This window comes from Hippocampus zosterae, chromosome 16, assembly GCF_025434085.1.
Source record: "Hippocampus zosterae strain Florida chromosome 16, ASM2543408v3, whole genome shotgun sequence".
NCBI lineage: Eukaryota > Metazoa > Chordata > Actinopteri > Syngnathiformes > Syngnathidae > Hippocampus > Hippocampus zosterae.
In genome coordinates this window covers 11,762,104-11,787,425 of record NC_067466.1, presented here as the reverse complement: position 1 = coordinate 11,787,425, position 25,322 = coordinate 11,762,104, and the positions used below count along the sequence as shown (strand labels likewise).

The 25,322-nt window shown below is 43.3% G+C and overlaps 4 protein-coding genes across 5 annotated transcripts; 2 read left to right on the top strand and 2 right to left on the bottom strand.

Moving 5' to 3' along the window:
* Nucleotides 1-1,197: 1,197 nt before the first annotated feature.
* pcf11 (PCF11 cleavage and polyadenylation factor subunit) lies at nucleotides 1,198-11,705 on the top strand. 2 transcript variants are annotated; one of them, XM_052046533.1, is made up of 17 exons: nucleotides 1,198-1,599; nucleotides 4,331-4,456; nucleotides 4,684-4,866; nucleotides 4,983-5,156; nucleotides 5,532-6,907; nucleotides 7,037-7,208; nucleotides 7,335-7,644; nucleotides 7,726-7,866; nucleotides 8,091-9,247; nucleotides 9,362-9,425; nucleotides 9,535-9,657; nucleotides 9,762-9,870; nucleotides 10,073-10,256; nucleotides 10,346-10,501; nucleotides 10,714-10,806; nucleotides 10,893-10,928; nucleotides 10,999-11,705. In XM_052046533.1, exons 1-17 carry the CDS (start codon nucleotides 1,366-1,368, stop codon nucleotides 11,227-11,229), a joined length of 4,869 nt encoding a protein of 1,622 aa, XP_051902493.1. In that variant the 5' UTR covers nucleotides 1,198-1,365; the 3' UTR covers nucleotides 11,230-11,705. The 2 variants fall into 2 exon arrangements, with proteins under 2 accessions (XP_051902493.1, XP_051902492.1); XM_052046532.1 differs by having other exon boundaries at nucleotides 7,723-7,866.
* Nucleotides 11,706-11,916: 211 nt separating this feature from the next.
* Nucleotides 11,917-13,845, bottom strand: ccdc90b (coiled-coil domain containing 90B). Its single transcript, XM_052047554.1, has 9 exons — nucleotides 13,690-13,845; nucleotides 13,490-13,609; nucleotides 13,182-13,285; nucleotides 12,989-13,090; nucleotides 12,871-12,912; nucleotides 12,720-12,791; nucleotides 12,594-12,647; nucleotides 12,307-12,421; nucleotides 11,917-12,179 (listed from the first exon to the last, which is right to left on the bottom strand). Exons 1-9 carry the CDS (start codon nucleotides 13,739-13,741, stop codon nucleotides 12,124-12,126), a joined length of 717 nt encoding a protein of 238 aa, XP_051903514.1. The 5' UTR covers nucleotides 13,742-13,845; the 3' UTR covers nucleotides 11,917-12,123.
* Nucleotides 13,846-14,022: 177 nt separating this feature from the next.
* On the top strand, nucleotides 14,023-19,401 carry alg8 (ALG8 alpha-1,3-glucosyltransferase). The gene is made up of 13 exons (XM_052047540.1): nucleotides 14,023-14,157; nucleotides 14,877-14,955; nucleotides 15,061-15,254; nucleotides 15,341-15,450; nucleotides 15,749-15,816; nucleotides 15,888-16,014; nucleotides 16,141-16,244; nucleotides 16,327-16,447; nucleotides 16,690-16,829; nucleotides 18,115-18,254; nucleotides 18,344-18,441; nucleotides 18,569-18,641; nucleotides 18,955-19,401. Exons 1-13 carry the CDS (start codon nucleotides 14,069-14,071, stop codon nucleotides 19,181-19,183), a joined length of 1,572 nt encoding a protein of 523 aa, XP_051903500.1. The 5' UTR covers nucleotides 14,023-14,068; the 3' UTR covers nucleotides 19,184-19,401.
* On the bottom strand, nucleotides 18,997-25,256 carry guca1d (guanylate cyclase activator 1d). Its single transcript, XM_052047556.1, has 5 exons — nucleotides 24,691-25,256; nucleotides 24,186-24,335; nucleotides 23,408-23,495; nucleotides 23,192-23,319; nucleotides 18,997-19,147 (listed from the first exon to the last, which is right to left on the bottom strand). The coding sequence occupies exons 1-4, from the start codon at nucleotides 24,886-24,888 to the stop codon at nucleotides 23,195-23,197; spliced, it is 561 nt and encodes a 186-aa protein (XP_051903516.1). The 5' UTR covers nucleotides 24,889-25,256; the 3' UTR covers nucleotides 18,997-19,147; nucleotides 23,192-23,194.
* Between the last annotated feature and the right edge of the window lie 66 nt (nucleotides 25,257-25,322).

The window sequence follows — 25,322 nt, the reverse complement described above, 5'->3', positions numbered from 1 at the left end:
CCTTAATCATTTTAAGTTGTGTGAAGCTTCTCAAATGGGACCTAATGTTTTATTTTATAATCTTTAAATTGTCATTTTGTGTGGGGAACAACAACAAGGTCAGTTGTCAACCTGTCTAATATACACACAAGGCCAGCCATGCAATTAAAAAAAACTTTTGAAAAAACTTGTAAAACCTCAGAGAAACTGTTACAAAAAGCCCCACATGCCTAACTCCTTAAGGACATTTTGGCATTCCTATACATCAACATAAACTTTTGTTTTTTTTCCTTCAATTTCTACACATTACAACGGCAATTGACGAAACATTTGTTAGTAATGGACTTATTGAAATGATGAAGACTCTTCTTTCAAAAATTCAAACATGATTAAGTAGCTCTCCAAAAGACTGAGGTGAAAGCCTTGACATCAACAACTCTGATTATAGTCTTCATAAACATGACTGGGTCAATAAAAACGACTATGCTTCCACTTGAAATTAAGAAAAAAAAACAACCGATCTTTTTTGTTTCCAAGACTAGTGTTTCTGGTTCATGAAATATGAGGCTCACTTACAGTTGAACTCATGGTAGGGATTAAAATAATTATTGTGCTGTTTTTATGACACGAGATTTCCCCCATAATCTTGGTAGATTATTCTTATTATTTGCTTATTCTTAATCATTTATGATGTGACAAGACATTACATGTCATTTTTAAGGCGGCAAAGTCACTTCATTTGTACAATAAAATGCATCGATAGGTCGTGTCTCGCGCGATAATGTGTTTCACTTTTCCCGTCAATAGGGGGCAATGTGTAAGAACAAAAAATGCAATTTAAGTGGTATCCAAGTAATTGTGGAAAGAAACTTAGAAGGATCAGTGTTAGAAAACAGTCGCTAGTGTTTATTGTAATATGGTAGTCATCATGCATTACCAAACTATGTATCTCAACGCGTGTGTTCCTCACTATGAATACTGAGAAAGACCAACAATTATGAGTACTTTTCTATCAAATGCTGAAACATTTGTTCTTTTTCATTTTGGAAAATATTTACTTCCATGTGGCGTCGACACTCGTTGCGTAACTATTAATCACGCACCACTTCTCGCCACTCTGATTGGTGAGTCTCGCGTGTCTTGTTCTCGAGGAGGAGCCAATGAGAATGAAATACTTGCTTCCGTTTGAATGAAACGAGCCAATCGAAACGCGCTGACACGTTTCGTGCTGGTGACGTAAAAAGGTCTTTGGTCACCAACGCCATTTTCTTGTCGCCGTCAGCGGGGAGAAAGGGCTGGTTAAGGCCGCTTGTAAACTACAAAAGAGTGGAGACTTGCTCTTTCGCCGTGATATTACGCGAGGAAACCAGCTCGCCGCATGAGTTAATGGACTGCCTGCTGCTCGATGCGTACCCTCGCGACAAAGTTGGTGTAGCTTTCCCCCGGTCGAAGATGGACGACAGTGCGGCGAGGGAAGATGCCTGCCAAGAGTATCAGTCCTCGCTGGAAGACCTCACGTTCAACAGCAAGCCGCACATCAACATGCTGACCATTCTGGCCGAGGAAAACGTCAACTTCGCCAAGGATATCGTCGCGATAATTGAAGCACAAATAAGCAAGGTTTTTATGATAAGAATATTCTTTTTGTTTAAAATGATTGCCGATTGTTTGTGCCGACGGTAGCCGCTTGCTAGCTTAAACATGGCGTCGGGCGTTAGTTACCGACAACATGTCGCCTCATCTCCGCATACCAGGTGACGTCCCTGTTAGCAACGCGTTAAAAATAGTATTCACTTAAAAGTGAAATTCTAGTTATGCGTTGTTACTTCAGTGAATCGAAGGTTGTTCACTCAGGATTACCTCGTGGTCCAAAAGTGCAGCAAAGTCCGCCATAAAAAGAAAAACAGATTGTGAGTTTTCGACGATAATTTTATCAACTAACGTCCTCGGTGACATTTAACGTCGTTCTCTTGGTTCACGTAACAATTTACACCAAGACTTAACCGTCGCTGTCTTGACGTTCACAGGCCTTCCACACTGCTCACCGTCGAGCAGGAAGTCGGTGTTATATTTCAGTCGGTGTAAGCAGAAATTAATGTTATAATTAATGTGATAAATATAATGTATTACCCGGAATGTGATAAATATAATGTATTACCCGGTTTTAGCCCTGGCTTGTGATTTTAGCCGATTTAAAGGGTAATTTATATTTAAGTCCTTCACTACATCGTCAAGTAGGAAGTAAACGGATTTCTTAAGAGACGTCCACCCAAAAATGGTCTTTACAATATGTGTTCTGTGCGCCTCCACGAGTCTAAACATTCCATTCTGATTAATACTGTGCTTGTGGAACATGAGTAAAGAAGTAAAATTAAAATCCAGCCCTTTTTGTCCATCTCAAGGGGTGGCCATTTTGCCACTTGTTGTCGACCGAAAATGACACCACAGTTGCTTGGGTAACAGCCAATCATGACTCGGCTTCAGACGACAGGTAAGTCGTGATTGGTTGTTTCTTCAAAACCTGAGCAACTTCATCGTCAGTTGACACAAAGTGTCAAAATGGCCGCCACGTCAGGTGACTTAAAACAGATTTTGCTGCTTAACTAATATTCCAAAAACACAGTATTCACCAGAATGCCATGTTTAGACTAGTGAAGGTGCATAAAACAAATTGCAAAGAACATTTTGGGGCTGACAGCCCCTTTAAAATGTAGGCATAGCTGAATTTTAAATTGCGCTCTGCGATATTCATATTGTAAAATATTGATGCTACTTTGCCAAAAGTATTTACTCACCTGCCTTGACTTGCATATAAACTTGAATGTCATCCCATTCCTGCCGTTTAATATATAGGTCCACCCTTTGCCGCTATAATAGCTTCAACTCTTCTGGGAAGGTGTTCCATGAGGTTTGGGAGTGAGTTTATGGGAATTTTCACCATTCTTCTGGGAACACATTTCTGAAGTCCTGACATTAACCTGATAGAACACCATTGAAACGACTTGGGGCTAGGTCTTTTCACGCCCAACATTAATGTTGGACTTCAAAAGTCCGCCTGTGGACAAATTCACATGAATACACTCCCGAACCTTGTAGTTCTTTTGGAGAAGAGTTGGAGCGTTGATCCCTGCATAGCGTGGACTGTCATTTAAAAAAAAACCCCATAGATTAAAAGGTCACAAATTTATGAAGCATCGGCCTGGATGCTTTTGGCAAGAAACAATTTTTGCAATCCAATTTTAGTCCTGGCATTTAATTTCATACGGCATTTCAAAGGTTAAAACGCCTCCATTAAGTTGTCAAACAACCTTTGACCTTGAGCACAGTACAGGTAATGATTACCTAATTCAGCAAAGTAAATAGAATCATTGTTTTTTATGGTGGATTTCTGCCTCTATAGTTGTGTATTTGAACGTTCACTGTGTTCTCGCAGTCCAGAAATAAAAACGTGCTCCTTGAGACCGCAGTGTTTTTTTACCCGTCCTCCTCCTCAGTCTTGTTAATGTAATAAATGGAGTTTAAAAAAGTTAGTTGGACAACAGTTTTGGGCTTTTAGTGAAGTAAATGTTAGTCAGCAGCTTGCCTTAGTTCTCATTCTTTGCATTTTGACGCATGACATAAAACAAGTCTGATTTCACTCACGTTTCGCCTGCTTTTATCTCGGAGTGAATTTTTGAAATTGTTCTTGACTGGCTAAAATGTTTAATAATAAAAAATGTGAAATGTGCTTTTTGTCATTTTTTATTTCCCAGTGTAATTTATTGCTATGAGTCTGGTTACTTTTTACTGTCGATGTTGAGCCTACTCTGGTTGGCTGTTAAACAACATTCCAAAGATGCAGCAGGGTTAAGTCATAGACTTGAGTTACAGCTGCTTTAAAACGCCTCCCAAAATAAGCTGAACTTTTTTTAAAGAGTAATTGTCGGGGTTTTAAATGTTTTGTTTTTTTAAATGACTGCAAAACAAAGTGACAAGTCATTGGGTGTGGAGCTGAAGACTGATGTCACCAGGGTAAAGTACAGAGAGTGCTTGGTTCATGGGGAAACACTCTCTGGAGGTAAACTGATTCAAGGATGCAACATACTTTTTTTCCCCCCCCATGTCCCCTTCAGACATTTTTCCTCATTGACTCTGGGGTGAATCAACTACTACTTGACTTGTTTGTCAGAGGATGATTTTTTCTTGTTGAGGATGATGCGACATGGATCTTCACCTTTTCCACACCCTGCCCTCCACAACATATGGACTTAATTTGTGCATTTTTCCCCCGTTGAGCATTTTGCGTTTGTTCTGAAATGTTATTTCTAACCCCTGTTGTGTTCTAAACTTGTTGAGTTTTCTATCGCTCTAGGCCCCAGCAGCTGAGAAGCTTCCAGTTTTGTACTTAGTGGATTCCATAGTGAAGAATGTTGGAGGAGAGTACCTCGCAGTGTTTGCTAAAAACCTAATCACTTCATTTATATGTGTCTTTGAAAAGGTACAGTTCTTCTTGATGCCTCTTTCCATTTATTGAAACCGAATCACCTGTAGCGGCCACAATTGTTGCTTACTTTAATTTTTAGTTTGCTATATTGTGCTTTATTGGCAGTAAGAGTTATTGATGGCTCAATATTAACAATTTTGTCGAGCAATTGCTGCATTGTTATTGACCTTATCAGTTAAGCTGCAAGTAGCTGTGTACAAAGCAGTGTACTGTGTTCATAGGTGGATGAGAACACAAGAAAGAGTTTGTTCAAGTTGCGATCAACATGGGACGAGATTTTCCCTCTGAAGAAACTGTATGCACTAGACGTACGTGTCAACTCTGTGGATCCGGCGTGGCCCATCAAGCCTCTGCCGCCTACAGTCAATGCCAGCATCCATGTCAACCCAAAGTTTTTAAAACAGGTGTGTAGACATACAAGTTTCACCCTTTTGGAAAATTACCTTTCGTCGTACCCGGATGGAGTGGACTCTGTTCTACAGCTAAACGTGTCATTTCTGTCCCTTATCCTGGACTCTAGTCCGAGGAGGCCCCTTCTCGGCCTACACCCTCACAACTGCCTCCGCCAGTAATTCAGTCCAGCTTGACTCAAGAGCAGATGATCAGACAGCAGCTATTGGCCAAGCAGAAGCAGCTTCTTGAGCTTCAGCAGAAGAAGATTGAGCTGGAACTGGAGCAGACCAAAGCACAGCTGGTAGGCAAACCAATAGGATTATTTTGATAGTTTTGTGCTTAATATTTTGTTAGTTGTTTGCTATGTTGACCTGAGTAGAAAATACATGTTATGGTAGACTGCTATGTCTCAAGCAAGCAAGCATTGCGAAAACTATTTGCTTATTTACATCAAAGTGGTTAATTGTGACCTATCAAGGGGGCAATTTTTATTTAGGCTTAAATTTATTAAAGGGCAAAAAGAACTGCTGGCTGGCTGTTGATATCCTTCCTACCCCAGAGTGGAAGGTTCAGTATTCGAAACACCATATTTGGGTCTTTGCCTTTAAAGGTCTTTGCCACCGGTTTGCTTTGGGTCAGTGTGAGGTAGATACAATAGAATGTTATCATGTTACAGGTGGGAGGATTTTCATTATTAACACCAACCCCAGTACCGCTCGTGACATCACCGAAGCCAGTTGGGCAGCCTACCCCTGTGGTTCGACCCATGATTGCGCCTCAGCCTCCAAGTGACCCTAAATTACCCACTAGAGACCCGCGTCTGAACCGCATAGGACCCCCAGGACCTTTGAAAAACAAAGCGCAGCCTGCTGAGCAAAAGGAAGTCCCTCCTACAATAGTAATGCCTGTTGTAACGCCAGAGAAACGAGCAGCTGAAAAAACACTTCATTCAGAAAAGGGATGCATCCCAAGAAAGGATGAGAAGCTCAACACAAAGTCTCCTCCAATCACTAAAAATGTTCAGATTAAAAACAAGCATCCTGAAGTTGAGAGCCACAAGTCGACAGACAGCACAAAGAAAGACCCCCGTTTGAAAAAACGTGTCCTGGACAAGGCCGGAGATGGCAAAGATGATGAGCAAAAGGAGAAGAAAAGATGCAGCGACAAGCGAGATGAGTCGGCACGGTTCACCGAGGTGCCAAAAGCCTATAGAGGAAGGCTGCAGAACGGCCTGGTGACCAAACGTGAGCACAGCGAGTCTGCAGAGAAGGTCGGCGGCAATGCCCGAACACATGCCAGAAAACGCACACGCTCTAGGTCCAAATCGCGCTCTCCGAACTCTCCAAAGAGAAAAGGCAGAAGGTCACCCAAGAGCAGAACCAGGAGTACCTCCTTATCACCGTCGCCATCGCACAAGGCAGGAAAACCCAGGAGGTTCAGGGGTGATGAACCAGCGCATGGAAAGAACACAAGAGATGATCGACCGGCGCCCAAGAAAAACCAGGTGGAGAGCAGGCGCTCCAAGACGCCGGTGGATGAGCGCAAGCCGCCAGTGGAGGAGCGCAAGCCGCCGGTGGAGGAGCGCAAGCCGCCGGTGGAGGAGCGCAAGACGCCGGTGGAGGAGCGCAAGACGCCGGTGGAGGAGCGCAAGACGCCGGTGGAGGAGCGCAAGCTGCCGGTGGAGGAGCGCAAGCTGCCGGTGGAGGAGCGCAAGCTGCCGGTGGAGGAGCGCAAGCTGCCGGTGGAGGAGCGCAAGACGCCGGTGGGGGAGCGCAAGAAGCCGGTGGAGGAGCGCCGTTCCAAGACCCCGGTGAACGAGCGGCGCTCATCCTCCAGGACGCCCGTGGATGAGCGCCGCTCGTCCTCCAAGACGCCCGTGGGTGAGCGCCGCTCGTCCTCCAAGACGCCCGTGGACGAGCGCCGCTCGTCTTCCAAGACGCTCGTGGACGAGCGCCGCTCCAAGTCCAGAGAGTCTCCACGGAGCCACGACGGAGGCAGTAACCAGGCCAAAGATCCTCTCCGCTGGAGGAGTGGCTGGGATGAGAACAAACAGTGAGTCTGTGATTGTTCTCAATGCTTCAAACTTCATCTTGACCATTGTCAGCTCTGCTATTAAATTAGTGGACAGCTGACCCTTAAAGCTGTACTTTTCTCAATAAAACTATGTCTTTGCACTTTCAGTCTTAAGCCTGGAGACTCGCACACAAAGCAGGGACCCCAGAGGCACAAAACCTACAACACTCCAACCCGACCCACCACCCCCCGTACCCCGAAACACCGTCTCAGTGTGGACGCCAACCTTCAGATACCTGAAGTCCTCAACTCTGCGTCCAAGAAAGACCTGCTCAGAAGAGTATGTCCACCTAACACATTTATATGGACAGTTGATTTCAAATTTATCTAAAAATATTGCCAACATACAAGGGTTTGTTGTAGTTGTTTGTTAACTTAAATAATGACTTGCATTTTATATCTGCAGGCAAGCAAGAGCTTGGAGAGTGGTGAGATTTCACAGGAGGACTTCCTGAATATGGCCCATAAGATCAAGAACTTCTTCCAGTATCAGGAGGAGAAGCAACAGCATCCAGAAAATTGGGACGCTGCCGCAAACTTTTCTGCCAGGAAGACATTGCTGGCCATACCTCCTGAGCCCCTGGACCAGGCTCAGTTGACTTACTTTGAGCACAAGTCCAAGCTGAGGAAGACGCAGGTGGCGCACCGCACCGCCGGGGAAGACTGGGATGGTTTGGAGGAATGTGAAGGACCAGGCAGGGCACCACGGGATCAAGGTGAAGAAATGATCTGACAAAGTCAGCCGCCAAAATATTTTGAATGTGTCGATCTAAAGTTTGTTTGTTTGTTGACAGAAGAGAGGAGAAGCATAGAACGCGAGGAATCCAGACCTCCGCTCGCCCCCATGATAGAGGAATACAACCATGGCAAAGAGTTCCCCGCGCTTAAATCTCTGCCAGGCCTTCGCTTCAGAAGGAGGGCTGACCCCAGAGAGTCCAGTAAGTGTACACCATACATTGGATCACATTGTGCTGGATTTCAGTGCTGTAATAATATAATAATACATTTTATTTTTAAGCGCCTTTCAAGACACCCATGGTAGTGATGGGTGTTCAAGTTGGAATGGTTTGAATCAGTCAAATTGGAAGCAGAGGAAGATTTTTGCACTAAGACAGTTGATGAGCTGATGTAACATCTTGCTCTTGCTTCATCTTTTTTCCAGGCGAAAGAGAGTGGAACTCCCCCTTGACTGAGCGTCAACGTGAGGAACAGAAGAGCGGCTATGACGCTCCCCGGCGGTACGCCCCGTCAGCCGAGTCCAGGCATCCTGACCCACGGCGTCTGGATGGACCATCCCACCCCAGCGGCCTGGTTGTCAGGAACTGTCCGAGCCCGTGTGCTCTGGAAACTCCGCTCACGGTGTTTGAGCGTGAACGCCTGTCACCGCTCCACCAGAAAGACATGGCGGACATGAGCCCTGTTCCACGCTTTGAGAGTCCCAACAGTGAACACTCAGATGACGGGCCGCTCCCTTCCGAACCACTCCTCGCCCCTCAATCCATCCTCCAGGGGCCTGTGCTTGGTGCGCTGTTGTCTAATATTCATCAGTCAAGTAATTCCCCAGGACACACCCCTCCGCACGAAGGTGGCCCCCCACTTCCCTGCTTTGACGCTCCTGGAAACATGGGCCCGTCGAGACCAAACCCTCCAGGCTGGTACAATGAGCAATCCCACTTTGAGAGTCTTCACACAGGCAGGCCCATTCATCACAACATGCCAGAGAGGTTTAACGGACCACACATTCCACAGGGACCATTGAGAAGTACGGACAATATGGGTCGCTTTGACGGTCATTTGGGCCCCCAAAGGTTTGATGTACCGGGCCCTGGGCACTTTGACAATGCAGTCCAATGCTTTGACAACAACCTGGGTCCCGGTCCTGTACCAATGGGCTTGCAGCAGCAGAGGCCAATACCCTTTGAGAACCCTGCATTGCGGTTGGAAGGCTCTGTCATTCCAATATGTTATGAGGCACCCGGCCAGCCGGGACCACGGTTTGACCTATCTCCTCAGGGCTCGCACTTTGACGGGCCAACCAGCCAGCAGGGCCCCCTAAGGTTCACGTCCATACCGATGGGGCCGATGCCTCCTCCCATGTACGATAACAATATCCCCCCTCATCAAAACTTCCCAATGGCCCAGCAGCCATTCCCGGACGCCATCAACCCTCAGTTCCACCCTGCCCCAATGGCGTTCTCCACACCGCCGAGCTTGCAGCCCACGGCTAACTTTAACATCCTGCCCGGGCCTGCGTTCAGCCAGCCGGGCGCTGACCCCTTCTTCAACCCCGCCGTAGCTTCAGTCAACATGCAGCCGACGGTGAGCACAATAATAGTATTACTTTGGCGGCACCCCCCCCCAAACTAATACCAGCCAGTAGATTTGGAAATTATTGCCATTTGTCACGCTCACGTTGCTGGTTTTTGCTCTTAGGTGAACGTGTTGAACATGAACCAACCTTTCCTGCCTCAGAACCCAGCGCCTTTTGCACAGCCAGGTGATATCACAAAGCTGCTTGTCACATTCATTGTACCGGGATGGTAAAGCATCATAAATGGTATCTCATAGTGCATCTAACAAAAGACAATGTTTTTGTGTCCCTGCAGTCCCCCAAATGCCCCCAACAGAGAACCACTTCGGTCAGGTTGACGTCAACGACTTGCTTTCCAAACTCGTCTCCACCGGCATCATCAAAGGGTCGCAGCCCGAAACGACAGCCCCCATGTGCGGTCAGTCCACTGTTCTCCGTTGCATTTTGATAACTATAACCAGTAAGGAAAGCCATTTTATTAATGTTAACTTTTTTTCTCGCTCTCCGTCCCCTTGCCCCCAGAGTTACCTTCAGCGGGACCAGAGGCGCCTCCTGTAGAGGAGGAAGAGGAGGACGAGGTGGAGGATGATTTCCCCGACCTCACCAACTTCAAGCTCGACGATATGAAACAGTGAGCTTTTTGACAATTATACTTAAACAACAGTATTTACTACTGTCCTAAAACCGTGTCTGCTCTGAGAAGTCCTGTTTTAAACTGAACAAAATGCACAACACATTTTGTTCCATTTAAAATGGTTTCCGGGTGTCTTCAATGCATTCATCATCTCTAGCAGGGCTTCAGCGGCTTAACCCAATCACTCCTTCATTGACAGACGTTACGAGAGCGTCGTGACCAAACTGTACTCGGGTAACCAGTGCTGCTTGTGCAGCATGAGGTTCACAGCCGCACAGACTGACCTGTACGCTGACCACCTGGACTGGCACTTCAGGCAGAACCATGCTGGCAAGGTGGCCGGCAAAAAGATCACGCACCGCCGCTGGTATTACGGCCTCACGGTAAGAAATCAACCACTTTATTTGGCTTTCAGTTGGAGAGAGTGAGGCTATTAGTGTGTTATTTATTTTATTTTTTTAATTTTTGCCAGGACTGGATTGAGTTTGAGGAGATAGCCGACCTGGAGGAGCGAGCCAAGAGCTTGTTCTTTGAGAAGGAGACTGAGGAGGAGGTACAGAAGAACCAGGCGGCGGCCAAAGAGAAGGAGTTTCAGAGTGTCAAGGCCGCTAAAGATCAGGTCGCAGAGGTGGGTCTCGTGAAGACATTTCTTGGCCATCGATATGGAACAAGCAAATACAAGTTTGCCAGTAACTGAGGGTGCTTTTAACAGATCCTTGCACAAACAAATGAATTGTACCCTCTTGGGGACAGTTCAAGAAACGTAATTTTTAAAACCTGTTAGTTTTGTGGTGTTTAGTCTTTTTGTCCTAACGCTTAAAAACACGGCTGTGTCGACAGTTGTGCGAAATCTGCCAGGAGCCTTTCGAGACATACTGGGTGGAGGAAGAGGAGGACTGGTTCCTCAAGAATGCCATTAGAGTCGACGATAAGGTGTGTTGGGAGTGGGAGGGCGGGCAGTTTTTAACACAAACCACCTACTGACTCCTCACTTTCTGCCACCTTTCCTTTCTCCCCAGAACTTCCATCCTTCCTGTTTCGAAGACTATAAAAACGTGAGTATTAAAAGCAAGGATTATATTGCCCTAAAAAATATATTATCTGACGCACTACCGTTCCCCGCAGACATCTTTGTACATGGATGTAACGCCATCGCCCAACAAGGTGCTGAGCGAACACCCACTGGGCATCTTCATAAAGGCCGAGAAAGATGACAATTCACAGTGTTGCACCTTTGAGGCCTCGATCAAGCAGGAAGCTGATCCTGAGGAGGGTGAAGGCGAGCAACCAGCGAAGAGGCAGAAAGTAGAGGAGCTGCTTTTAACAGATTTGCAATCAGAAGAGGACAGACTGTGATCAGCTTTTCAGCTGCTCTTTTTCTTTGTTTTGAAGGAAAAAGTCTTTGGTTGATCGGCGATTTAACTTGAATACATTTTGGTATTTGTGCCGAGCACTTCACACTGCTGCTGCTTCGATAAGTGGAATTTTTCATTTTCGGGCTCAACGTGTACATGATTTAATTTATACATTAAAGTATTTTTGGAATCTCTGGTGTACCAGTGATTTGAATGAAAACAACTGGTCTAAGTTGTAGTTTGGATAACTCCTCATTTGCATGAGTTGATGATGGGCAGTTGCACGGGTTCAGTTTATGGCCACGATGAAGGTAAGCATCAATCCATTGGTCCATGGAAGATCACTTGGTCAACAAAGTTGCAGGCCATTTTTTCGGTGTTCGGTTTCAATAAAGATTCAGAAACTTTTTGTGTGATTGTTCTTTGGTTTAATTGTTCTGATTTTGAAATTAAAAATAAAGGTGTGGTGAATTTAAACATTGTTTTTGTCTCATTATGAAAGTATGGTCTCAAATACCCCTTGTCCACCAAAAAATTGGTGCTGGATTAAATATTCAAAAATAGACACCCCAAGATGAACAGACCTTGGATAATCTGGGCATTATTTGACTAATCTCAACGGGTGGAAAAATACTATAATTCAACCCAACTGTGCTTTTTTTTAGGAAGAAAAACAATTTACTCAACAAAACTTGCTCATAGTTTTACTTCATCAAATCATGGCTAGCAACTCATGAATGTCATATTTCCAAAAAAAATTAGTCCGTAAACTAATGTTCCATGTCACTCAATGATCCTGATGTAAAATATCTGAAGCTTCCACTTTAAAAAAACGTTTAAAAGAAGTATTTTCAGCTGGAACTATTTTGTGAGGCAAATGAAGATGGCACACTTTTCACCTCCACAGCCGATAAACCCCCAGAGAAATCGCGAGGCAGGAAAACACTGTCGCTATAGAAACACCAAACACATAGCGCTTAATATACAGGCTTTCTAACAAATCCTAAACATGATACCAACGGCAATATTTAAGACAAATTTAAAAATTAAAATAGTAGGTATCAAAGACAACTGGTACCTGCAAGGTAGCGAATGGTCTCCAGCTTGAGTGACTCTAGGATCGTTTTGAGTGAAGCCACCCGTAGGTCCATCTTCTTGCTAGTCTCCATGTTGTCATGTTCTAGCTCGGCTCTCTAAAGCACGTTAACATAACAAGCAGATGTTAAACTACAAAAAAAAAAAATAATAATACCAAAAAGTAGGCAGCACTGCTGGGGTGCTCCACACATGAGAGGCCAGATTCAAACACCCAACTTCAAAAGCATGACGAAAAGACGTGCTCATCACTGGCCAACACCCATTTACCTTTTGATGGAACTCTGTGTTGGCCTCCATTAGTTTCCTATCCTGTTCTGTGAACTGAGAGCACACGAGGAGTTCAGCTTAGTGAAATCCGCGCACACTTTCACACACACATCCACGCAAACTCACCATGTCAGAAACGCGGCTTCTCTCCAGGTTGATGTCCAGCTTGGTTTCCGCTCTGACTTTTTCACTTTCCTCCTGAACCCACACACATATACGCACAAATACACTCTTATTCCCTGTATCACACACATACGTCACCCATCAGCTCACTCACTTTTAGTCGACTCTGCAGCTGCTCCAGTTCTCGCTTCATCTTCTGTGAGGCAAAAATAAAGAGAGGTTTACGCTCAACCACTCGTCTAACGTGTAATGCATCTGCTTCTAAGTCATACTATATTCTCAGAGCGCAGGTTGGCAAAGTCGCTCTTCTCCAGAATCACCATGTCCTTCCTGATGGCGTCCAGGTGGGCCATGATTTGCTGCAGCGCAATTTCCTGCAATGAGAGATATGATTTTACTCATTTGTCATCTAGGACAGTGAATGCAACACATTCTCAACGTCCGAGCCCAGGCCTCTTGCCCCACCTGATGGGACTTGGATACCATGTCTTTGTAGACGATGTCCATGTTGGCCGTCGTCAACGTCACCAGAGCGGATACGATGAGCTCGGCCTGACGTTTGTCCAAACCTGGAGTGTGAGGACATGCTATTCATTTGCAGTCTGGACACACGGGAACATTTGTGGAGGTGGCATCCAGAAGTCTCAAACAACACCATAAAAAGTTGGTGTCGCTTTTTTATTTCTAATTGCTTTTTGTCGGGCCGCTAGAGTGGGCAGAAAAGTATTTAAATGTTGTGAATATCGGCTTGTCCCATCAAGTAGTTCCCTCACCACTACTCGCCAGCTCCATCACCATGGCGTGGGAGTCGAAAGTGAGCTTTCGCTGCTCCAAGGGAGTTAATTCAACTTTTCTCACGTCAAAAGTCACCATCGGAGTGCCGACATGGAGCCCTGTCACACAGATACGAACTTATAGAATGCCATTTTATATACATTTGCACATCGATTTTCATTGTCCCTCATCGAGTTACCTCTCCACTTTTGGACCTGCCATAGCGTCCAGCGCCGCAACAAAGTGTTCATTGTTTTGAGTTTCAAAGAGAGATAAAAAAATAAAAATAAGTATGAAAATTAAAAGTTGACACTTCCTTGTTTGATAACGACCCGGATGTAAAGAGCGGAAGCGCTGCTTTTTTCGTGCAGACATTACGCTTACTTCACTGAAGACACAATTGGCCACCATTTAAAAAAAGACCCCGCTATCATATGTGGGACTCAATGTTATTGGATTTTATTTAAAATATAGCATATATTTAGCTGAATGCGTGTGAACAGGACCGCCTTGCATAGAACGTGGTCACTTACTCTTACTTTCAATAAAGTTTTCAATTCAAACCGCACGGAGCCGTCATGGCAGCCACCTCGGTGGAAAAAGGGAGCTGGTTTCCATTATTAGCTCTGGGGGTTTCCCTGCTCAAAGCTCTGTTTATGAACGCCTAGTGAGTCGGCTATCTTTTAACGGGGACATGTGGGCTTTTTCGTTCATTTGAGTCATACGGTGGTTTAAAACACCTCCAGGGTAGTCTGTTAGCATCTGGTTAACACAGTCTGACTGGCTCGATATTACATCGTAACACCAGTATGGTGTAGTTGTCGAAGATAAAAAATGCATGTTGAGTGTAAATTTTTCAAATTAAATATTGTCACATGTACACAGTAGTATTACTGCAAACTTAACATGGTGTGTATTTAAATGGTTGCTATGAGGGCCCAGACTCACAAGATGTCGCTGTTTCAGCTTTTGACGCTTCCTTTTAGTTATGAACGTGTACGTAAATCGGATTGCGTCGTAGATTTTCACTCAAATGAAATCTCAGTTCCGGTAAATATTTAAATGGAACCTTTAGGTCATGTTAAATCTGCATGTAACCTTCATACATCATATGTAGGTACCGTCGTAAGTTCCAAATCTATGTGTGTTATATCACAGCATTCTCTCATTGACGGGGTAATCATGATTGTCTATTTATTAACAATACCGTTCATAAATGTAACATTAGTGTACTTTTAGGTTATTTTATTTTTACCTTCATGGTATGAACAGCACTGTGGATGAATGCAAGGATATGCCCCCCCCCCGAAAAAAAGATTAATACGTAACAAACTCTGTTATATCTCATGTGTGATTTTATTTTGCTGACTGTTTATTTGTGTTTAGTCACTCCACTGACTTTGAGGTGCACAGGAATTGGTTGGCCATCACGCATAACTTACCATTGTCCAGGTGGTATCATGAGGTGAGTTTAAATCACCGTTTATTTTCTCTTTGTCCTTTTAAATGTTTGTCCTGGGAGTTGATTTGTACAATGTGTTGCATTTATTTTCCCGCCTCTTCCTTGCAGAACACATCAGAGTGGACGCTGGACTACCCGCCGCTTTTCGCCTGGTTTGAGTTCAGCCTTTCCTACGTTGCTCGGCACTTTGACAACAAGATGTTGGTTGTGAGCAATCTGAACTATGCCAGTCCGGCTACCGTCCTCTTCCAGAGACTTTCGGTCATCTTCACTGACTTGCTTTTTTTCTATGGCGCCAGGGAGTGAGTGTGGCTACCCCCAGTGTAAATCTCTATATATTTGTGCATTTAGTAGATGGTGAAACTGATTCGTGGTGTCTTTCGTGCAGGTGCTGCAGGTGTGTTCGTGACCGGAAAGGTACTCGGGACATCTTTACTCATCCGTCTTTTGTCCTGGCTGTGCTGCTACTCTGGAACTTTGGCCTTCTTATTGTTGATCGTATCCTTCAGCTAGGATTCCTGGTAGAGAATAGCACGGCCTTGAACTTGACACATTACTGCCCAGGAGAGGAGGGGCAGCAAAACAGGATGAAATCCGGTTATCAGAAGGTGAAACAAAGTGAGAGACTAGTTGCATACAAGGTGCGGTTTAATCAAGTACGAGAGCAAATGGAGGAAGTCGCTGACCTGATGTCTATGCTGCGGTTTCACCCGATTTCAAGCACGCGAGCAGTTTAGACACTCACATCATGTGTAAATTAATGATGGTCCTGCGGTTCCTTGATGTCCTTTCTCAGACATTCATTTTCAGTACAACGGTTTCCTCTTTGGTTTCCTGCTGCTGTCAATCTCCAAACACTTGCAGGTAAAAGACTCGAAAAAGCCTACTCGCTCTGTCAAGTCCACGGGTGAACCTGATCCTTCTGCCTTGAATAGTCTCAGCACCTGCAGGGGGCGCTGCTTTTTGCCATCCTCCTCAATCTGAAGCACATCTACCTGTACGTGGCTCCGGCATACGGCATCTTCCTGTTGAGGAGCTACTGCTTCACACAAGACAACCGCGGTCTGACACACAAAACATTCAACCCACACATGCTGTTTCATAAAAACTGAAATTGGCCCAGCTTCTGAAAAGATTTTCCACCCCCAAGGCTTAACAACAACCACTCTTTGTGTTTTTTGTCTGCAGACGGCTCCATAAGATGGAGGAGCTTCAGCCCGCTTCGCCTGCTCACCCTCGGCAGCATCGTGGCGGCTGTGTGCGCTCTTTCCTTTGGCCCGTTTATTGCCATGGTGAGTGGACCCGAATGAGGACAAGCGCTGCAGAAAATAGTTATCCAGACGAAAGAATTGCTATGTTTTGTGCATATTGAAGGGTCAGCTTCCTCAAGTGCTGTCGCGCCTCTTCCCCTTCAAGCGAGGCCTCTGTCATGCCTACTGGGCGCCAAACGTATGGGCCCTCTACAATGTCCTGGATAAAAGCCTGGCCACTCTGGGTACGAAAGTAAACACTGTGCATCCTCAAAAACAAAAACATCCAAGTTGTGAATGTACGTTTCCCTGACAGAGGCAATAAAATTGAATCTAATTCTGATTCCGCAACTGTTGTGTGAATGCACAATGTCCTGCTGAGGCGTGTTCTCTCCGTAAGCTCCCCCCCAAAACATCCCATCTGTTGCACCAGTTTATTGGGAATCTACGGTGAAGACTTGGAAATAATGAATGTTTTTTTTTTCAGGTGCTTGTTTCAAGCTTCTGAACGAGACGACGCTCCCTCGGGCCTCCATGACGGGTGGGTTGGTTCACGAGTTCCAGCACTCTGTCCTTCCCTCTGTGACTCCGTCCATCACAGTTGTCTGCACTCTGCTGTCCATCCTGGTCAGTCTTATTTTTATTTTTGTAATAATTAGGGCCAGAACCTTGTTTTCTTCAATTTCATATTCATTCTAATGCCTGGCCGATACCCCCCGCCCCGTTTTTTTCCCCCAAATACGCCTTACTATACATGGGGGCGGGGGGGCGGCCTAAAAACGCCTTACTATACTATGTCGTTTTTTTCGGCCAAAAACGCCTTACTATATATACATGGTCGTTTTTTTCCACCAAAAACGCCTTGCTATACGTGGTCGTTTTTTTCCGGCCAAAAACACCTTACTATATACTATGTCGTTTTTTTCGGCTTAAAAAACGCCTTACTAAACTATGTTGGTTTTTTTTCGGCTAAAAAACGCCTTGCTATACATGGTCGTTTCTTTCGGCTAAAAACACCTTACTATACATGGTGGGTTTTTTTTCGGCCAAAAACGCCTTACTATATATACATGGTCGTTTTTTTCTGGCAAAAACGCCTTACTATATATGGTCGTTTTTTGGGGGTCAAAAACGCCTTACTCTACATGGTCATTTTTTCGGCCAAAAACGCCTTGCTATACATGGTCAATTTTTTGGGGGGCTAAAAATGCCTTACTATACATGGTCGTTTCTTTCGGCCAAAAACGCCTTACTCTACATGGTCGTTTTTTTCGGCTAAAAACGCCTTACTATACATGGTCATTTTTTTCGGCTAATAACGCCATGGTCGTTTTTTTCGGCTAAAATCGCCTTACTAGAAAAAAACAACATAGTATAGTAAGGCGTTTTTAGGCCGAAAAAAACAACATAGTATAGTAAGGCGTTTTTAGGCCGAAAAAAACGACATAGTATATAGTAAGGCGTTTTTAAGCCGAAAAAAACGACATAGTATAGTAAGGCGTTTTTAGGCCGAAAAAAACAACATAGTATATAGTAAGGCGTTTTTAAGACGAAAAAAACGACATATTATAGTACGGCGTTTTTAGCCCGAAAAAAATGTATAGTAAGGCGTTTTTAGTCCGAAAAAAACTACGTAGTATCATAAGGCGTTTTTAGGCCGAAAAAAAACGACATAGTAAAAAAAAACGCCTTACTATATACTATGTCATTTTTTTCGGCCTAAAAACGCCTTACTATACTATGTCGTTTTTTTCGTCTTAAAAACTCCTTACTATACTAAGTCGTTTTTTTCGGCCTAAAAACGCCTTACTTTACTATGTCGGTTTTTTCGGCTTAAAACGCCTTACTATATTACTATGTTGTTTTTTTCGGCTTAAAAACGCCTTACTATACTATGTGGTTTTTTTCTTAGCCAGCGTTGACATCCATCTGGAGGCGTCCTCGCGGCGCTCGCGGGTTCCTGCGCTGTCTGCTGCTCTGTGCACTCGCCTCTTTCGCGTTTGGCTGGCACGTCCACGAGAAAGCCATCCTTATCGCCATCCTGCCGCTCAGGTGCTTCATTGACGCTTCCTTTTTATGTAGAATATAAGTTTACCATTTAGAGAATGTGTTTTTTTTTTTTTTGTCTGCCTCCGATGCAGTCTTTTGGCAGTCGAGAGCAGAGACGATGCTGGGATCTTCTTGATTCTGAGCACAACGGGTCATTACTCGCTGTTCCCACTGATATTCACCCCGGCAGGTACAGTGCAAGCCAAAATTACATGCAGATTAAGCCCAATTTTGTCGAGTTTTATTGTTCTTAAAATAAAGAAAAAAACTTAACTGCTGGAACAGATTCATTACAGTTGCATTTTTATTTTTTGCAGAGTTGCCCATCAAATGTGCACTGATGATGATGTTCACCATCTTTTCTTTCGCTGCTCTTGGAAGACTCCACAGGTGGGACAAAGAAAAAATAAATACAAAAATAAACTTTACTGACCATTTCATTTGGTTTCTCCGCTTAATACATTATTCTTGTAAACTAGAACTATTTTCTTACTTGGAAGATTACAAGGTTATTCTGAACCTTTTTTTATTATAGTATCCCAACTTTTTCCTTACAATATTCCACATGTTTGTCTTCATAAATAATGAGGACATTCTTAGTGAACTTTTTACTCCTCCACACAAGTAAAATTACAAACTGCACAAAAATACAATACATCCTATTGTAGAATATTGCTGACTCTGATCTGTTGTCTCATTTCAGCGGGCGGGGGTCTTTGCTTCACCCCCTGGAGGTAGTCTACCTGTCAGGTCTTGCTGTGGTGGCTGTCGCCTGCGAGTTTGTCTTTCCTCTGTCGCCGTGGCACCAAAGGCTTCCCTTCCTCCCATTGTTGGCCACGTCCGTGTACGCCGCGCTCGGCGTCTGCTACTCCTTCTTGCGTCTCTATGTCACGCTGCTGCGACAAGACAGCGGAAAGTCCAAACAGCTGTGAGAGTCTGGGGCTTGATTCCTGCGTTGAATTGTGAAGTTTGTTGGGTAACAAGCAGGACTGCCGGAACTGTTTCCCTCAAGGGAGCAATAAAGTTTCTGCTTTAATGCTAACAGTGCTTCAGTGTGTGTTAGCGTGTTTGTGTCCTATTGTTTATTGTCCTGAATAAATGTTTTTTTTAACTTCCTGTTTTTAATTAAAGACAATCAGACCCAAACTGACTGGAGAATGTTGCATGGTCGTTTCTTTCGGCTAAAAACGCCTTACATGGTCGTTTTTTTCATTTAAAAATGCCTTCCTATACATGGTCGTTTTTTTCGGTGGCTTTTTTCAGCTAAAAACGCCTTGCTATACATGGTCGTTTTTTTGGGCCAAATACGCCTTATTATACATGATCGTTTTTTTTACCAAAAACGCCTTACATGGTCGTTTTTTTTCATTTAAAAATGCTGTCCTATACATGGTCGTTTTTTTCGGTCACTTTTTTCGGCTAAAAACGCCTTACTATACATGGTCGTTTTTTTCGGCTAAAAACGCCTTGCTATACATGGTCTTTTTTGGGCGGGCTAAAAATGCCTTACTATACATGGTCGTTTCTTTCGGCAAAAAACGACTTACTATATATGGTCGTTTTTTCGGCAATAAATGCCTTACTATACATGGTCGTTTTTTTCGGCTAAAAAAGCCTTACTTTGCATGGTCGGTTTTTTTCGGCAAAAAAACGCCTTGCTATACATGGTCATTTTTTGGGGGCTAAAAATGCCTTACTATACATGGTCGTTTTTTTCGGCCAAAACGCTTTACTATACATGGTTGTTTTTTTTTAGCCAAAAACGCCTTGCTATACATGGTCGTTTTTTGGGGCCAAATACTCCTTATTATACATGGTCGTTTTTTTTCCGGCCAAAAACGCCTTACTATACATGGTCGTTTTTTTCGGCTAAAAATGCCTTGCTATACATGGTATTTTTTGGGGGGGCTAAAAATGCCTTACTATACATGGTCGTTTCTTTCGGCAAAAAACGACTTACTATATATGGTCGTTTTTTCGGCAATAAATGCCTTACTATACATGGTAGTTTTTTTCCCGGCCAAAAACGCCTCATTATAAATGGTCGTTTTTTTCGGCAATAAATGGATTGCTATACATGGTCGCTTTTTTCGGCTAAAAATGCCTTACTATACATGGTCGTTTTTTTTCCGGCCAAAAACGCCTCATTATAAATGGTCGTTTTTTTTCAGCCAAAAATGCCTTATTTTACATGGTCGTTTTTTCCGGCTAAAAATGCCTTGCTATACATGGTCGTTTTTTCGGCTAAAAATGCCTTACTATACATGGTCGTTTTTTTTCCGGCCAAAAACGCCTCATTATAAATGGTCGTTTTTTTCGGCAATAAATGGATTGCTATACATGGTCGTTTTTTTCGGCTAAAAATGCCTTACTATACATGGTCGTTTTTTTTCCGGCCAAAAACGCCTCATTATAAATGGTCGTTTTTTTTCAGCCAAAAATGCCTTATTTTACATGGTCGTTTTTTCCGGCTAAAAATGCCTTGCTATACATGGTCGTTTTTTCGGCTAAAAATGCCTTACTATACATGGTCGTTTTTTTTCCGGCCAAAAACGCCTCATTATAAATGGTCGTTTTTTTCGGCAATAAATGGATTGCTATACATGGTCGTTTTTTTCGGCTAAAAATGCCTTACTATACATGGTCGTTTTTTTTCCGGCCAAAAACGCCTCATTATAAATGGTCGTTTTTTTTCAGCCAAAAATGCCTTATTTTACATGGTCGTTTTTTCCGGCTAAAAATGCCTTGCTATACATGGTCGTTTTTTCGGCTAAAAATGCCTTACTATACATGGTCGTTTTTTTTCCGGCCAAAAACACCTCATTATAAATGGTCGTTTTTTTCGGCAATAAATGCCTTGCTATACATGGTCGTTTTTTTCGGCTAAAAATGCCTTACTATACATGGTCGTTTTTTTTCCGGCCAAAAACGCCTCATTATAAATGGTCGGTTTTTTTGGCCAAAAATGCCTTATTTTACATGGTCGTTTTTTTCGGCCAAAAACGTTTTTCTATACATGTTTGGGTTTTTTTTCAGCCAAAAACGCCTTACTATACGTGGCAGTTTTTTTCGGCCCAAAACGCCTTAGTATACGACATACATGGTCCTTTTTTTTCGGCCCAAAACGCCTTACTATATACATGGTCGTTTTTCTTCAGCCAAAAAAGCTTTACTATATACATGGTCGTGTTTTTTTCGGCTAAAAATGCCTTCCTATACATGGTTTGTTGGGGCTAGAAACGCCTTACTGTACATTGTCGTTTTTCGGCCAAAAACGCCTTCCTACATGGTCGTTTTTTAAAAATCAAAAACGCCTTATTATAAATTGTGGTTTTTTTTTCAGCCAAAAACATCTCATCAGTATATTTTAACCCAAAAATGTACCGGAGTTGTACCAAGTATTTAAAATTAACAACTGACAACACAATGGAGGTCTTTTTTTCCAGTACTGCAGCTTCATGAAATTTGTTCGGCTTGGGTGTCAAACCTGGGTCTCATTTGAGAGCTGGCAAAATGTAGAGTGTGAAACACATGAGAACCTCAACACCATTTTGTTTTTTTCTGGCAATGGGACACAAAGCTACCAGTAAATGATGCTGTAGAGTGGAATGCGACTGTGGCGGCAACTTCAGCTTCATGCAGTTTTAAGGACAGAGCTAGATAATGAAGCAACTTTCAGTAATTAAGAGGATAAAAACAACAACAGAAACATTGAAAAGTTTTGTTGTTTTTTTTGGTAAGGCAACACAACATTTAAGTAGTTACAATGACCTTCTTATCAGGACTTTCACTGCAAGAAATCAATTGCACAAATGAACATTAGTACAGGCGCTAGCCTGTTTACCATCAGTAACTAAGCAGGCCGCAGCTTAGGATGGTCTGTTCTCATTTTAAACTACTTCCACTGTGAGTGTGCCAGTTTGCACTAAACTCAACAAGTTTAGAGATTAGTTCACACGTTAGTACTTATTTCAAGCATTTCTACTCCGATAGCACATATTAACCAATTCTTATGATTCTTTAATAACAGCACTGATGCTCAAAGGACAGCACAGATTTTTCCTTCTTCGATATTAAGTGTACTTTTTTTTTTTTTACGAGTTCAGTTTGTCAGTTAGCAGTGAGTTGAGCAATGGGATGGATTCTAACTAATTTAAGTGACTATTAAACATGTTTGCGTCACCCAGATGAATTTGCAGTTTGCAGTGATTTTAACCAGTTCAACTATACTTCAACCAAGTCATTTCTACCCACTTTAAGCAATTAATTTGTAACTTGTTAGCTGGTGTTAACAAGGTGGGCTATCTATTTCTCCATTTGCACAGTTTTATAATCCCAATTACATAGTCGGTTAACGTTGATGACACTCAGTTCAGCCGTTTATTCACATCAAATGTCTTAGACATCTTTTTGAGTTTGTGTTCCTGAAAAATGAATCTAAAATCGATAGGACTACTTGTCGGAAGGAAACCTGAATGATCACTGTTACAAATCAAATGGATGATGCTTTTAAAGAGGATCAGAGCAAACGAGATCAGCCAGAGGAGACTCCCAGCATGCACTGCAGAATAGTGCCAACGACGATATTTGGAGATTGAGATTAAAACATTGCCCGTCAGCATAAATCTGCAGGTGAATTCTCCTTTTAAAGATTGTTGTTGATCTAAAGTATGTATAGACAATCAACAGTTTATGGTGTTAGGCACAATTTTTTAACACTATATAAAACAAAGTAATATATACATCGTCATCGATTTTTTTTACAGTGTTGATTCTTTTCAAAGATGCTTTGATTGTGGCTCTGAAGAACTAAAGCCATTAAGAAATTAAAATGCTCGTTTAGATTTTTTTTCCTGAATTTCAGTCAAGATAGAGGCACTAAATCACTGACGTGACTCTGTAAAGCCCCAGTTTTTGTTTTGCTTTTCGGGCAGCCTCACCGCTCACGACCTGATACCCTGCACAATGATGAGCAACACTGGCGTCAAGTCCATCAAGTTCTTCAGCATGTCCATAATGTCTTGGTGGTCTTTGGCACCTTCGATGAACTCCTCCAGGGTCAACTCACCTGCACGAAGGTGTTCGGTAGGTATAGTTTAGCATAGTAGCAGGAAAATAATCAATCAATCTCTTTTCTTTTTTTTTGCGTGCTTTACCTTCCCCCTTCACGTCGATTCTCTCGAATATGAGTGTGACGATCTCTTCGGGGTCAATGTCTCTGTTTCGCGTGATATCCTGGATGGCCTGTAGGGGGTGACAAAAACACAGTAGCTAACACTCGCCATCACAGATTATTTAATCATAATAATAATACTGACAACGATGATCATGATGATGATAATTATTATTACTATTCCCACGTTTCCTAATAAATACTTCTTTGTCAGTCTAAATGCTCTCGTTAACGCCAAACGTTTTCCAATTTATCGTCAAAAATAATCTTATAGGTTACTGTCCAAATTTATAATCAAGTGCTTAAATGTTCCACAGCCAACTAGAATCCTCATCGGAGGGTTGGGGGAGTTTAAACCGGACTGTCAAAACTAGGTCAGGGTCAGTGGACCCAGTTCACGCCACTTCCTGATGCATTGATCTGATTCAACAGATTAGCACGTGCCTTACTCACACTTTCAAAATAAGTTGGAATTTAGTTCTTTTGACAGTGTTAGTCTTTGTCTAGCCAAAACCGTGTGTTTTGAGACATTTCTAGTTACCGGAAAGTTGTGGTGAAATATGTTTTTTTTAATGAGGAAAAAAAGAAAAGAACCACAACATTGACATTTTTATGACTGAACATCAAATCTGCATCGGTGCAGTGTGTTCAACAAAAGGCATGTATTTCTTAATTTGGAGTTCTTTTCTAAAATACATAATAAAACCTTTGTTTCCACATCAAGGGTAAAGTTTCTGCATGGTATTGTGCACCTTAATTACCGAGAAGATAGTCTCCAACTCTTCCTTGTCAATTTTTCCGTTTCCATCCTGGTCAAAGAGTTTGAAGTACCACTTCAGCTTCTGGTTGATTTCCCCCTTCAGCATCAAACTGATGGCAGCGATGTATTCCACAAAGTTGATATAACCATCCTGTACGGTGAGAAAGTGTGATTTCCTGGTATCCCACCAAAAAAAAGACATCATCTGAACAAGAACTGGTCGTCCTTCTTTGTACTCACTGAACCCGGAAGGCCCTTAATCAGCCTCATTTGACCCTGAATCCAATCGGATCATTGCCAGGCTAATGGCTGTGCACGCTATCACTTTTTAAGCCAATTAGCCAGCGAGCTGACAACAATGTTTCGTTTGAAACACTTTGTGATTTGGGATGGCAAAAGTATTTGGTATTACTGCAAATGAAGACAGTACACTGCCCACGATATCTGCCTTCCAGATTTCGTGCGGCTAAACGGGATCTGTCAAAGTTAAAGTAGGATTGGCTCACCCCATCCATGTCAAAGGTGAAGAAAACCTGGTCCACGTAGCCGTTGGCGTTCTCGGTCATACCCTTCAGTCCCAGGATGGTCTTCAGTTCGAACAATGTGATGAGACCCGACGGCGAATCTCGCATGAACTTGTTGTACCAGTGGTGCATGTCCTCGGCGAGGATGTCCTCCAGGTTGGAGCCGTGATTGCCCATCATCCAACCCAAAAGGAGAAGAGTGTCCGAAAGTGTGGCGATCAAGATTGAAGATTTTAGCGGGCTCCAAACAGTCTAGCTCCAAATCTAGCCGCTGGGGTTCGATTTTTTTTTTTTTTTTAGGGGAAAATCCTAAAGAACTCCATGGCGGTGGGGCCAGGAAGATCCAAGATGCGCGAATGGCCCCACATGCGTGATGGTGCAGGCAGAGAGCAAACTTTAGGACGCTATAACCCTCTTAGGTCTTGGAACGAGACTAAAGAAAGCTCATGAAATAAAACCTCTAATGGGATCAGGCCGCCATGCTCCTGATCTTTTCTCTTGTTCCAGTCCTAGTTATATAACATTCTCAGCTAGGTCAGATGGAGAGGTCCCCCCCACCCGCCACTGGGCTGCCCCCACTGGATACTGGATGCCCTCGTGAGTTGGCAGCTTAT

What these genes read in the sequence shown, in the direction of transcription:
- pcf11 (XM_052046532.1), top strand. Translation starts at nt 1,366, where the DNA reads ATGGACTGCCTGCTGCTCGATGCGTACCCTCGCGACAAAGTTGGTGTA. An exon ending in TTGAAGCACAAATAAGCAAG is followed by an intron (nt 1,600 to 4,330) that starts GTTTTTATGATA and finishes CTATCGCTCTAG; the next exon opens with GCCCCAGCAGCTGAGAAGCT. An exon ending in CTAAAGATCAGGTCGCAGAG is followed by an intron (nt 10,502 to 10,713) that starts GTGGGTCTCGTG and finishes CTGTGTCGACAG; the next exon opens with TTGTGCGAAATCTGCCAGGA.
- ccdc90b (XM_052047554.1), bottom strand. Translation starts at nt 13,741, where the DNA reads ATGAACACTTTGTTGCGGCGCTGGACGCTATGGCAGGTCCAAAAGTGG. An exon ending in GATGGAGCTGGCGAGTAGTG is followed by an intron (nt 13,286 to 13,489) that starts GTGAGGGAACTA and finishes CTCACACTCCAG; the next exon opens with GTTTGGACAAACGTCAGGCC. An exon ending in GAAGCCGCGTTTCTGACATG is followed by an intron (nt 12,648 to 12,719) that starts GTGAGTTTGCGT and finishes GTGTGCTCTCAG; the next exon opens with TTCACAGAACAGGATAGGAA.
- guca1d (XM_052047556.1), bottom strand. Translation starts at nt 24,888, where the DNA reads ATGATGGGCAATCACGGCTCCAACCTGGAGGACATCCTCGCCGAGGAC. An exon ending in TCACCTTTGACATGGATGGG is followed by an intron (nt 24,336 to 24,690) that starts GTGAGCCAATCC and finishes CTCACCGTACAG; the next exon opens with GATGGTTATATCAACTTTGT. An exon ending in AATCGACGTGAAGGGGGAAG is followed by an intron (nt 23,320 to 23,407) that starts GTAAAGCACGCA and finishes ACCTTCGTGCAG; the next exon opens with GTGAGTTGACCCTGGAGGAG.
- alg8 (XM_052047540.1), top strand. Translation starts at nt 14,069, where the DNA reads ATGGCAGCCACCTCGGTGGAAAAAGGGAGCTGGTTTCCATTATTAGCT. An exon ending in TTGGCCCGTTTATTGCCATG is followed by an intron (nt 16,245 to 16,326) that starts GTGAGTGGACCC and finishes TGCATATTGAAG; the next exon opens with GGTCAGCTTCCTCAAGTGCT. An exon ending in TAAAAGCCTGGCCACTCTGG is followed by an intron (nt 16,448 to 16,689) that starts GTACGAAAGTAA and finishes TTTTTTTTTCAG; the next exon opens with GTGCTTGTTTCAAGCTTCTG.